Source organism: Magallana gigas, chromosome 4, assembly GCF_963853765.1.
Source record: "Magallana gigas chromosome 4, xbMagGiga1.1, whole genome shotgun sequence".
Lineage (NCBI taxonomy): Eukaryota > Metazoa > Mollusca > Bivalvia > Ostreida > Ostreidae > Magallana > Magallana gigas.
In genome coordinates this window covers 32227402-32240898 of record NC_088856.1, presented here as the reverse complement: position 1 = coordinate 32240898, position 13497 = coordinate 32227402, and the positions used below count along the sequence as shown (strand labels likewise).

General features: G+C 42.1%; 2 protein-coding genes across 3 annotated transcripts in view; both read right to left on the bottom strand.

Annotated features, from left to right (window-relative positions):
* LOC136274686 (uncharacterized) overlaps positions 1–5908 on the bottom strand; it is a 40064-nt gene extending 34156 nt beyond the window's left edge. For both annotated transcript variants that reach the window (XM_066082116.1, XM_066082117.1), the window contains exons 1-5: positions 3715–5908; positions 3271–3407; positions 2999–3176; positions 2260–2537; positions 134–1721 (exon numbers count right to left, since the gene is read on the bottom strand). In XM_066082116.1, the coding sequence (XP_065938188.1) occupies positions 134–1721; positions 2260–2537; positions 2999–3176; positions 3271–3407; positions 3715–5734 (4201 nt within the window). In that variant the 5' untranslated portion in view covers positions 5735–5908. The remainder of the gene's footprint in view (positions 1–133; positions 1722–2259; positions 2538–2998; positions 3177–3270; positions 3408–3714) is intronic.
* LOC105342567 (uncharacterized) overlaps positions 5740–13497 on the bottom strand; it is a 78803-nt gene continuing 71045 nt past the window's right edge. Inside the window, exons 93-100 of the mRNA XM_066083324.1 lie at positions 13258–13488; positions 12612–12973; positions 12026–12383; positions 11400–11693; positions 10939–11027; positions 6804–10086; positions 5791–6597; positions 5740–5747 (exon numbers count right to left, since the gene is read on the bottom strand). Of these exons, the coding sequence (XP_065939396.1) occupies positions 5740–5747; positions 5791–6597; positions 6804–10086; positions 10939–11027; positions 11400–11693; positions 12026–12383; positions 12612–12973; positions 13258–13488 (5432 nt within the window). The remainder of the gene's footprint in view (positions 5748–5790; positions 6598–6803; positions 10087–10938; positions 11028–11399; positions 11694–12025; positions 12384–12611; positions 12974–13257; positions 13489–13497) is intronic.

The following is a 13497-nucleotide window of genomic DNA, read 5'->3' as shown; positions in this document are numbered from 1 at the left end:
AATTAACTGTCACATAAAATTATGCTTACTATAAATGACTAGGTAAACATGAACTTTTGAAATTTTCAGCAATTTCAATTCATCATCTAAACAAAAATAGTTTTTTTCCTTAACATTATGAGCAGAAGCTTACCCATCCATCCAGGAGAACAGTAACACACTCCAGTGAATGCATTACAGACACCATGGGCTGAACAGTCCAGGGCTGAATCACTGGTGGGGCATCCTCTGCTGGTACACTTACTGCCATACCAGTTTGCATCACACACACAAACTCCTGCCTGACACTTTCCATGTCCGTTACACTCGCTCTCACAAAAGTCACCCAGATGACAAGAATCACACTGACACTGATCTGCCACACACTGACCTTGACCTGAGCACATGTTGGAACAATCATTTCCATGGAAACAGGGGTCACAAACACAGTTTCCACAGAGAGCACAGGAGCCATGGCCAGAACAGGAGGTGTTTCTATGACACTGGACATCACATCCTTGACCTCCATAACCCTCCTCACAAGTACAAGCACCAGACTGGGAACAGTTACCATGATTGTTACACACCGAGTCTGAATCACATTCAAACTGGCAGTCTGACCCTACATAGCCACTTCTACAGGTACAAACTCCATTGCTCATGGTACCATGACCACTGCATTTGTTCCCGTGGTAATTGACCAATGACCCAGAGGCCCCATTGTCTCCTGATCCAGGACCCCCACCGACATAGCGCTGCTTGTGGACAACTAAATGTGTATAATTGCTGGAGAAGGTTCGAATTCTGCCTCCACCCCCACCACCTCCATAATGGTAACAGCAACAACTCGAACGAAAACAGCCTCCCTCACAATCAGAATAAGCTGACCCTCCATTGGCCTGAATCAAACCCCAACCCTCGATGACATCACTATCCACCCAGATGGCACCACCGCTACCACCTCCACCTCCACCAGATCCACTGCCACCTGTAGAAGTTAATCGGCCTTCTATAAATGAGGCATGTAATGAAACGATACGCATAGCAGACCCTCCTGTTCCTCCACTCCTACCATGACTGCAGGATCCTCCTCCACTTCCACCTAATACTGGTAGATATGCATCATCATATGCCCCTCCTCCTGAGGAGAACTCACAGCCCTTCCCAGCACCCCCTGTTCCTCCATGCCCTGCCCCTGACCCAGCTCTATTTGTGTTCCCTGCACCTGGGCCCAAGTTAGCTGTGTATGACAAGCTGTCACCATAAACTCTTCCTGATTTCTCGAGCTCAAATAAGAAAGTGGAAACCGATCCAGACTTTGTGACTTGCATGCTTCCAGAGTGCTGAATGTGGACGTAACTAGAAACCAGATTTGTGCCCACATCTGACGTGTAGTCTGCATCTTCCAGGGTCAGCTTTCCAGTGTCCATGACTGTACAAGTCGTGAACTGATACCTCGCGGTGGGGGCAGATCTCGAGGAGCAGCTTGCTCCACCTGTCTGCTTCAGTTCTGTTTGGCCCCTCACGTAGAAATGCTCCACTCCTCTCAACAAACCCCACACTGTCAGTTTGGCCTCTACGTATGTGTTGAAGGGGAGCTTTATGATTGAACCTGGGCTGCTGAAGACATTGGCTTCAAGGTGTGTCTGTACTCCGTCTTCTGCGATGATTACAACATTTGAGCCAGACACGTACAACAGACCTGATCCCGGAGCAAGGTATCCAACTCTTAAGACGTTTTTCTGAAATATATCGAAAATGAATACTTTATAAATGAAATGTTCCCAACTGTTTTATTTTCACCACAATTTGATTTTACTGATGGGGGTCGGATTTTAAATAATGAGGCTGTAAGTAATAACTGCAAGTTACATTTCTTTACCAAATCAATGAAATAAACTTTGAATGAAGTGCCATCTTATAAGGTGATATTCTATTTAATATAAAAAATTTTGCATTCATTGTCTGTTTTTTTTTAAATTTTATAACATAACTGGTTTTAAGATCATTGTACAATTTAAATTTTCATATGTAATTTTTCAATAATTACAATTCATACAATTATCATCGTTATGTACTTTTAATTACTAGGTAGAGACCAGAATATATATCATATGAAATTACAATTTCTGAGGCCATGCAACCAAATAAATTATACATAATTATGTAAATTAAAATCAAACCCACACACCTTGCATAATCTTTTCAATATCAAATTAAAGCAATAAAAATTCACAAGATGCAGTTTAATTTAGAAATCAATATGCAAAAAAAACATACATCTAATTTGGCACAAGCTCTGTTCTGAAGATGAAGCACGTCAACAGACTCGATGTTTATGAGCTTCGTAGGGTAATCGCATGTGTCGACTCGTCCTCGGTTCAGATTGTTGATCCATATCTCTATGAACACGTCGGCTCCTGTAGCTGTTCTTGCCAGGACTGTACCAGGTCCACCCCCCAGATTCCCTGATCCACCCACTGCCTCTATTCTTCCACGGAATCTGAGTCTCTCTTCCAGGTATACACTGATTACACCCCCTGAACCACCGCCATTTTCTTGAGGAAAAAAACCCAGGAAGTTTGAAGTGTAAAATGCAATTCACAAAGAAATATAGAATATGTTTTGGAAATTTTTATTAGTCAAACAAAGGACATGACAAAAATCATCTCTAAAGATCCTTATAATGCTTCAAGATAGTACTGCTGGTGGTATATACTAGCTCTGAATGACAGTATCAAAGCTATTTTATTCATATACTGCGTACAGAGGAATCATATTCATTGATGGTGACTATTGTGTGTGATTTACTAGAATACTTTCTCCTTCCCTCAATATACATCCCAACTAACTTGAAATTCATCTAGCATTTGCTTCCACATAAAACCAGGGTTTTTTTTTTACTTAAACACAATTTTAACACCTGCCCCAATGAAAAAAAAATTAATTTATGAAATAAAGAAATTTACATTGGCACCAAAACAATTTCCATAACTGGTAGATTCACATTATTACTCACTGTACACATTTGCATTCCAAGTTCCATGGTAACCAGTGCCCCCATTAGCTCTGACCACTCCATAGCCCACCAGACTGGGGGACTCGACGTGGATACCACCTCCACTCCCACCACCAGCCTGTGTGGTGGATAATCCATTTCCTCCATTTACAGACACCACTCCATCTATTATTAACACCTGGAAGAAAAACCCCACAGTTCAGCCTACTCACACACGCAAAATGAAAAAATACTAGAAAATTTCTTTAAAATTTCCTGGTACATTGTCTGACCTTTCCGACATTCATGGTCACATGATTTCCTCCAGCACCACCAGAAGCCCCACCGCCACCACTTCCTGGGACGGACGGTCTCAGGGTGTTACCATAGGGAGACTGTGACACTGCATTTGAGTAGTATCCCGTAGAACCTAGTATATAGATTACCAGGTAAATCAAAAGAAAACTTAGACAACACCAATAATTTTTTTCAGACTTATTTGTCAACGAGATATGAAATGCATTTTACAAAAGTACTTTAACATATAAATACATGTATAATCAAATATAATAGAAGCCATTTTTTTTTAAATCCACAAAAAATGTCTTACAGAAGCCTTACAAACAAGAATATTTATAATTTTACTATCAAAATTTCTGATATGTATTAAAATTGTAGCTTCTTTTGCTTTGAAAAAAAAAAATCTAATAGAGTGGTATCAAAGATTTGACAATTACCATAGCTGGCATAGCTTCCTCCAGACGCATCCAAAGTCCCTGCACCTCCTGCCCCTGGTCCCTGCCCAGCAATGAATCCCTGCCCCTCTCCATCTACCAGCCCTCCCTTCTCAACCTCCAGATAGGAGGAGCTGTAGATGACATACAGACTGTTCATCTGTACCTTCCCGCCATTCTTCACACTGGTAGTGGAGGTCATGATGTAAGACTTCACAGGATTGGTCAAAGTAGTCAAGACTCCGTCATTGTTCACTACAAGAGTTCCAAACTGTACAAGACCGGGAGTGAAGGAGTCTGATTCTGACTTCAAGTACATCATATCTACAGACTGGACATCTTTGGTGTGGGCTTCCTGTATGAGAATGAGTTCTGCTCCTCTTTCTATGATCAGATCTTCCACCCCTACAAGCCTGCCCCCCAGAATCCACTGCTCTGAGGTGATAAACACTGTTGTTGGTAGAACAAGCTCACCCCCTCTGTCCACGTGGAATCCACAGGGTGCATCGAGGTAAGTGTGGGTGGACTCCACAAAGTTCACCAAAACCTGCTGGTTGGATTGAACACGCACCATTCCTTTTTTGTTTCCAGTCAGTTCATGAATCACCACAGTGACATTGGCAGCAGATCCCGGGTGATAGAAATGGACATAGGCATATCCCTCCACTTGAACTTCGTCAAACTCATAGTAAACACTGTTCTCCTCCATCACTACTCCTGGGTTTATGGTTTTTAAATTTGCATTTTCCACCATCAATTTTGAATGTTCAGGCTTAATCAGTGTTTCATTTAGTCTTGGATTGTATTTGAGTTCCCTGTACTGTGGTCCCCTGTTAGACTCGTACTTGTATATTGTTCCAGGCCCTCCATCTGAGAGAGTGTGGTTAGTTGAAGATCCACCTTTTCCACCATGTGCCAGATATAATCCACCAAAGTTATTCTGGAATCCAATGTGGGCAGCAATCCGCCCACCACTCCCTCCACATCCGGTGCCAATACCACCACCACCGCTGGCATCCAGTACGCCATGCCCACTAAAGTTAAAAGCTTTAATCAAAATAGATCCTCCACTTCCACCTCCAGAATTAGAACCCTGGGCATCTCCTCCATAGGTCTTGAAATTTCCATCCACGTGAATGTTTCTGCCAACATTTACTTCCACAAATCCACCACCTGCACCACCTTGATTTCCTCCTCCTCCACTTCCCAGATGACTTGGTGTAAATAAAGATCCATATGATTTATCTGGGTCAGCACAGCCTCCTTGTCCTCCATAACTTCCCCCTGCTGTACCCTTTCCTGCCCCTGGTCCACTTTCAGCTGTGTAACCTTTTGCATCCAGACTGATCTGACTTTCAGATTCCATGTCAATCTCACCTGCATCTATGTATCCATGATTAATGAACACAGACCCAAGGTATTTGATTTCCAAAAATGCTGTTGTGATGGTTAGTGAGTTAGTAATTCTTCGGAACTCGAGAACTCCATCCATTTGGACATTGATTGAGGGAAGCGAGAAGTTTCCTTTGGTTGTTATATCCACATATTTTCCACTCTGCAGGAGAGCAGTCTGAGAGGAAGCTTCTACAACAGCAACAGCCTTGTCTTCCACATAGAAGTGATGAACTCCAGTCATGAGTCCTGCTAGAGTAGTGTTGATGCCTTGGATGTGAACCTCAGTTGGGAAGATCACTTCTGAATCCTCATCGATGATATAACTTACGGGTGCCTCTGTGACATTTGAAATGGACTCCACATACTCAATGAGGGCTAGCTGATTTGCTCGGAGATGAAGTTGACCCGTTCTATCACCAATGAAGCGATGCACTGTAAGGTTGACATGGTCGGACACTGGATGATAAATCAACACTCTGGAGAAGCCTGTTATCTCCATCTCATCAAACTCAAACACCTCACTCTGATCTTCCATGATGACTGTGGCAACAGGCACAGCATTGCCTTCATTATCAATATGAACATAAAGATGATCCACACGGAAGTAGGTTTGATTGGACTCTTTCATGTACTTCAGAATCCTGTATTCCAGGGGTCTGAAGTTATTCTCCACATAGGTAGTACCAGCAGCTGCACCATGTGAGACTTTCTTTCCTGGCCCGCCATCACCCCCTCGGTTTCTGTATTTCCCCCCATAGCTGTATCTCCACTCACAGTGTATCCCTATTCTCCCCCCTGCCCCTCCTCCCCCCGTCCCTGTCCCGTCCCCTCCCCTGACATTGATCTCTCCGTGCCCCGTGAAGTTGGTGGTCTCAATCAACAGACTTCCCCCACTTCCACCTCCAGCATTGAGGTTGATACCACTAGATCCCTGCAGTGCTAACAATCCATTCAGCTCCATTCTCTGTCCAATCTTCCAGAAGAGAACTCCACCACCAGATCCACCTTGTCCCAATCCGTTTCCACCACCACTGCCTGGCTGATGCGGAGTGACAACAGATCCATATGGTTCAGAAGCATCTACAGGATTTGGAGCTCCTCCATATCCACCATGACCAGCGCCATATCCTTCATTGCTCACGGTTCTCCCTGCCCCAGGTCCTTGCTCTGCTTTATGGCCTCTGCCATTCATATGGAAAATTCCCTGACTCTCTATCCAGACGTAAGATGAATAAATTTCAGCATCATTCATGAAAAGTTGTCCTAGGTATTTGACCTTCATTTCACTGTTTTCAAGTTTCAAGGTTTTTGTTATCTTTTCAAAATCAACCTGCCCATTCATTTTCACGTGGAGGTTGTCCCATTGGAAATGGCCCTGCTGAGACACTCGGAATCTGGTTCCATTCTCCATCAGTGCTGTGTTGGCTGTTGATACAAAATTAGTATATGCACCTCCTTCTATGAAGAGCTCCAATATCCCCGTCATTTGCCCTGAAATTAATTAAATTAGGCAAAGATGGTTAGATAATATCAACTAAACATAGGGAGTCATTATTTATAAAGTTAAAGAATCTTAATTTATATTCAATTATCAATTTTAAACAAAGATAATTAGGTTTTAAACAAAAAAGCAAAATCATGCATTATAAACTTCAGTGAAGAATGAAATCTAAACTTAAAGTATGTTAACAATTTACCTGCAAACATTCCTCTGACTCCATGGATATGAACTTCTTCAGGTAGTATTATTTCTGCGCCATTCTCAATGATGAATCCACATGGTGCTTCAGTTCTATTGAGCACAGCTTCCACCACCTCCACAAACACATGCTGCCTGGAGCGAAGATGTAAGATTCCAGTTTTGTCCCCCATGAACTTGTGAATGATCACCGTCACATTTCTACTCTGGCTTGTGGGGTGGTATACGAGCAGCCGTGAACTTCCTGTTAATTCTGCCTCGTCAAATTCATAGTCAAAGGTTTCATTGGCCATCAGCAGAGTTCCAGCTGGGCTGTATTTAAGATTGTTATCCGAGTGAACATATGTATGATCCACTGCGAAAAATGTGGTATTGTGAACTGGGTCATATTTTTTCAGCCTGTATTCCAGCTCTCTCAAATTCTCTTCCTTGTAGGTGGTTCCAGCAGCCCCAGTTCTTGCCTGCTTCTTTAGACTTCCACCATCTCCACCAAAGTTGTGAAACTGTCCTCCATATTGATATCTCCACCGACATTTGATAGAAATCCTTCCCCCAGCTCCACCTCCACCTAGCACATTCCCTGATCCACCCCTGACACTTATTATCCCATGACCAGTTATGTTGGTTGTGGTTATCAATACACTCCCACCTGATCCACCCCCAGCATAACTTCTCAACCCATCATCTCCATTCAGTGATAGAATACCATTCATCTCGAGCAGATCTCCTAGATTCCAGATGAGATATCCTCCACCAGCCCCTCCTATTCCACCCCCATGTCCTCCACCACTGCCAGCAAACTTAAGTGTTGGAAGATCTTCCCCATAGCCAGGTTCATATACTGAGTTGTATGGTTCTCCACCAAAAACTGGTTCATTGCCTCCACCCCATCCTCCATGACCAGCTCCAAGACCAGCTCCATCCGAGGAATTAGTCCAACCCCGCCCAAGACCTGTCTCACCTACATTCCCTTTCCCGTTCATGTTAAACTCTGCTTCAGCTTCAATGTGGGCATAGGTAGATTCTATTTTGGTTAACTTCATCATTAGCAGTCCATGATATTTCACATAAAACTCTGAGACTGTTAAAACAACAGCCACATCAATGTCTGTGAATTCTAGCTCTGATTCACACATCACCTTCAAGACACTCCAGTCAAAGTTTCCTGGCTCTGTCATTTGTACCCGAGTGCTGTTCTTTCTGTAGGCTGTATGAGCAGTGGGATAAAATTTGACGTCAGCTCCACCTCTGATCATGAACTCTTCCACTCCTGTCATCAACCCTTCCATCCATGTTCTCCTTCCAAAGAGGTTGACTCGTTTTGGAAACACAATTTCAGACTTTGCTTCTATCTTAAAACTGCAGGGAGCGAATGTTTCATTTGAGACAGATTCCACAACTTCCACAAACAGTTGCTGGAGTTCTCTCAGATTCAACAATCCTGTGTTGTCACCATTAAATTTGTGGGCAACAATTGTCACATTGAGGGAGTCTTTGAGTGGATACCCAAACTGAAGGTTGGCATGGCCTTGCAGATCCATCTCATCAAATTCATAGTAGTCTTTTGGACCTTCAGTGATTACTGTATACAGCCAGGGAACACTATTATCTTGATACAAATGTTTGTCAATGTCTTTGTTGTTAACCTCCACTCTTCTGAAAGCTGCTTTGGTGCTTGTCTTGTTTGTGGATGCATCATACTTGATGTCCGCATACTTTGGACCCTTGTCCGTTTCTTCTATGTAGACAGTGCCTGCTGCTCCTGATGGGATTTCACCTGATCCTAGTCCACCTGTTGCATCAAGCCAGCCTGCAAATCGATTCTTAAACTTGATGTGGATGCCCATCCTACCACCACTTCCACCTCCTGCTGATCCAATGGCTGATCCTGCTCCACCACTGACATCCACATGACCATATCCAGTGAAGTTCAGAGTCACAATAATCAGTCCCCCTCCACTTCCTCCACCAGCATTCTGGCCTTGTCCTTGTTCACCCTCAAGATTCAAATGGCCATCTATCCACAGATCCTTTCCGTTTTCCCAGACCAGATATCCTCCACCTCTTCCACCTTGCCCTTTTCCATTTCCACCTCCACTACCTGGATGAAGGGGTTTATAAACTGAGTCATATGTTGGTCCTCCTATACTTCCACTGGGAGCACCACCATGGCCACCGTGAGATGCTCCATAACCAAGGTTTCCGATGGTCCTAGAACCACCAGGTCCTGATTCAGCCTCATAACCTTCATATGCTAGCCACAAAACTCCTTCACTTTCAATGACTCCAGAGTCAGAATAGATGGTGCCTGTGTTTAGCGACATCCTACCTTGATATCGGATTGCCAATCTATTGATGGTTATAACAAGACTTGCTTCACTCTCTAGGAATGTTGCCTTTGATCCTCTTTGAATAACAAGATGGCTTAAACTGATGTTGCCTTTTTCTGTCATGTGCACGTAACTTCCGTTCTCCCTGAGAGCTGTCTGAGAAGTAGAGTAGAATACAACATTGGCCCCCTCAGCCACTGTCAAATTTTGAACATTGGTCATCAGACCCCCTATCTGACTCCTGGTTCCCAGCATGATAACAGTTGAGGGAAGAACAATCTCTGTGTCAGACTGAGCCAGGTAGCTGACTGGAGCCACGGTGTACCCTGTTGTGGACTCTTTGTACTCAACATGGATAACCTGCCCGGCCAAAATATGCATCAAACCTGTTGTGTCTCCATTAAACTTGTGGACGACAAGCTCAGAATTCTGACCCTGCATCTGAAGCACTACATGGTTGTTTGCTTCCAGTTCATCAAATTCAAACACGGAGCTAGAATCTTCAGTCATGATGATGGTTGGAATCTTTTTGTTGCGGTCGTCATTATCAATCAGGAGTTTCTGGAATCCGTCCAAGTACTTAATGCCTTCTGGTGTGGTGATGAATTCCTTGGAAGTGATGCCAGAGTTGGAATCAGTGAAGTAAATTGTTCCTCCCGCTCCGTTGCCAAACTGATGAGTACTCTTGTCACCTTTGTAGCCACCAAATGCAATGTAGTCACCGCTGTATTCCCTAAACCATGACACATGGGCTGCTATTCTACCACCAGCACCACCGTGGCCATACTCATTGCCGCTTCCACCGGCCACCATGACCTGACCATGTCCGGAGAAGTTTGTGGCTAACACCAGCACACTCCCCCCACTGCCACCACCGCTGTTACCAGACGTAGCAGAGCCACCTGCACTTGTCAGCACACCATCCAGATGGAGGTATCGGGCCACATTTACCTGTCAGATTAAAACATCTTCTATGTGCAATTACGTTCAATAAAAAATTCTGCATTTACTTGAATCAAGTCTTTTATATAATATTGTGAAAATTTTCTTTAGAGAATTAATTCTCATGGAGTTTTACAAAATATGTAAATAAATAAGGCAGACCCAAACTTCAATAAAGATCCACCTATTGTTAATGTATTTAAGGAATGAATTTAATATCTATTTGTTTTATACGATATAAAATGGTTTGAGGCAGTTTACGCTTTATAAACCGCGAAGCGGTTTAAAAAAAAGCGCAAACTGTTTCAAACCATTTTATATCGTATAAAACTAATAAATATTGAATTCATTAAACACACAAACATTAAAATCTGAATTGTCTGCATTTTAATTTAATAAATATATGTCTATTAAACTGCTTAAAAAAAACATGTAATGCCAAATTTTTAGGTATTTAGGCCTATCTGCAGCAGACTTTGATATAAAAGCGTGTATCTGTTTCAAACCATTTTATATCGTATAAAACTAATAAATATTGAATTCATTGCTTATAATTTAATTTTTTTTTCTCTTCATTGTAGATAAAAACAGTCATTTGACCTTTTAATTGACGTAAAATTGTACAAAATTCAAACGAAACATCAGGCGTATTGATACGTTTTTGACATTAGTCTTACTATGACGTAGGCAACATTCTTTATACAATATAAAATAATTTTTTAGCCAATCAGAAAGTGCGTTACAACCAGAATTAAATTATTTAATATTATTCACACAGTTATGAATATGTCTTTAAAATGAATGAATACAATAATCAAGCAACCGAAAAAGGATCAAAAGCGCAAACACTCAGTTGTTTACCTGTATTGTTCCTCCCCCTGTACCTCCACCAGATCCACCTCCCAAATTTCCTGGGTCCTTTGGCATTTTATAAGATCCATATGCAGAGGCTACAAATACCCATAATACACACAAACATTAAAATCTGAATTGTCTGCATTTTGATTTAAGAAATATATGTCTATTAAACTGCTTTAAAAAAACATGCAATGCCAAATTTGTAGGTATTTAGGCCTCTCTGCAGCAGACTTTGATATAAATGCGTGTATCTGTACATGACCTTAAGAACTGATCATTTGAAATTAAGCACATGCAGTTTACCTGTAGATGTATTACTGCAAAGTTTAAAATATCCCCCAATAACTTGCAAAAATAAGTAATACACAGTGCATTACTTTTTCTTGAACTGGTCTGATTCCGAATAAAGATCCTAATTCTTTTACATGCATTTCAAAATACCACTTTACAACCAAGGATATTACCACTGGTGTAATTGATGAGATCAGCTCCACCCCCGAATCCTCCGTGCCCCGCTCCCAGCCCGTTCCCTTCTGGATCAACCCCTGGGTTTACCATGGACTGAGTGTCTCCTCTAGCTGTGGTGTCTAGCCTAGCCTCACCCTCCATGTGAAGGGTCCCCGACGAGATGTTGATGCTGTCAGCCTGAATCAGCGAACTGTACCTCATCATGATGTCCGACGTCTCCAGTTTGATTTCCTTGGTGTGGATAATTTCTGCATTGGCCTGCATTGAAAGGACTCCTAGACCCAATGTTCCTGGAGAAAAGATAGTTTTACACATATATAGGATAGATTGAGGGGTTACAACAGACATACATATAACAGAGAAACAAGTAGAACATACTCATATGTAAAAACTTTAAGAATTAGCAATAAAATAAAATATTGTATTTTACTTCTCTCTCTCTCTCTCTCTCTCTCTCTCTCTCTCTCTCTCTCTCTCTCTCTCCCTTTTATATAATTTAAATTTTTCAAATATATTGCATACATGCATATGGAAACAATTGAAAAATGAGATCAAATTGACTACATGTATTATCTACCATACATATACGGTAAGTATGTAACCCATTCTTTAAATCTCAAACCTTTTTCCAAAGTCACATGTGTTCCTCCAACCAGACGACTGTTGGAGGCCGTCTCTGATATCTCCACTCTCCGCTGGTGACCCAAAGTCAGGTTCATCACCCCAGCTAAATGACCGTCAAGCTTTAGAACAGGATTCCCCAGTCCAATCAGTCGGAAGTCTGCCGACGCCCACATTTCACTGCCTTCATCCACCAGGAAGCTGCATGGAGGGGAGGATCTAAGAACTTGGTATTGGTCATACTCTATGTAGAAGGTCTGTGTACTCTGCAGGTGCAGTACTCCAGACTTGTCTCCTAGAACCAGACCTAAATTCAACTTCCTGATGTTGTCTCTACCTTCAGAAATTTCCAGTTGTGCCTAAAAAGTAAAATATGGCAAGATTAAATTACTTCTGGTATATATGTACTAGTTGTAATATTTACATGATTTAATAATTTTGATTAATTTTGAAACATACACCTGTAGCAAGAAATAAAGAAAAGGTATTCTTGATAATTTTTGTTTTTAACACCCCCCCATGAAAAAAATCAAAGGTATATTGATTTATTTTGTATCCCTTTGTAGGAAATGATAGCCCTTCTGTACCTTTTTATTGAGCATAAGATGGTCAAAGCTGACATCAGCATTGTTGTCCAGGGTTTCATTGCTGGCCAAAACTCTTGGGTTCTTCTCCCAGATAACAACAGGCTTTGCTGGGGACAGATTCTGTCCATCAAGGTACAGACGAGACTGATATTCGAACTCTGAGGTTTTAACCTCAATGAACACCGTCCCTGGGCCGCCCATGTCTCCTGTGCTGGTTCCCTTCTGTCCAACGGCCAGGAAAAAGCCCTTATATTCATTGGCACTGGAGGTGTGGACGGCTATTCTTCCTCCTGACCCACCCCCACCAATGCCATGACCTTTACCTCCCATAGAAGACACTGACCCATAGCCTCTGAAGTGGTCTGATAAAATAGAGGTGATTTAAATAAAATGATAAGAATGTACAATATTTTCAAAATTAGTATTTTATCTATACAAAGGGAAAACTTTACTAAGATAAAATATGCACATTTTAATTCTCATCATTAAAGAACTCTTACAAAAATTCACATGAATTGGAAGCTAAGATAAATTAAAAATGAAGCAAATACATAGAATTATTTCAGTAAAAGAAGCTACATGTATTTCTGCTCTGCTAATTAAGGTTATTAATTTCATGCATTTCCACTGACAAACATGAAGTGACCTGTTCTTATCCACACGGATCCTCCACTTCCTCCTCCACCATTGTCTTTGCCATCTTCACCATCCACCTCCAGTCTTCCGTCGAGCTGGAAGATTGCTCCCACTGTGATTTTGGCGGTTCCTCCTCCCTTCCCTCCAAGCAATCCATTGTCGCCCACCCCTCCCTGACTCCCGTGATCTGTGGGGCGGTAGAGGGACCCATAGGCCTCTCCTCCAACTGTGGAATGTGTAGCTTGATTGA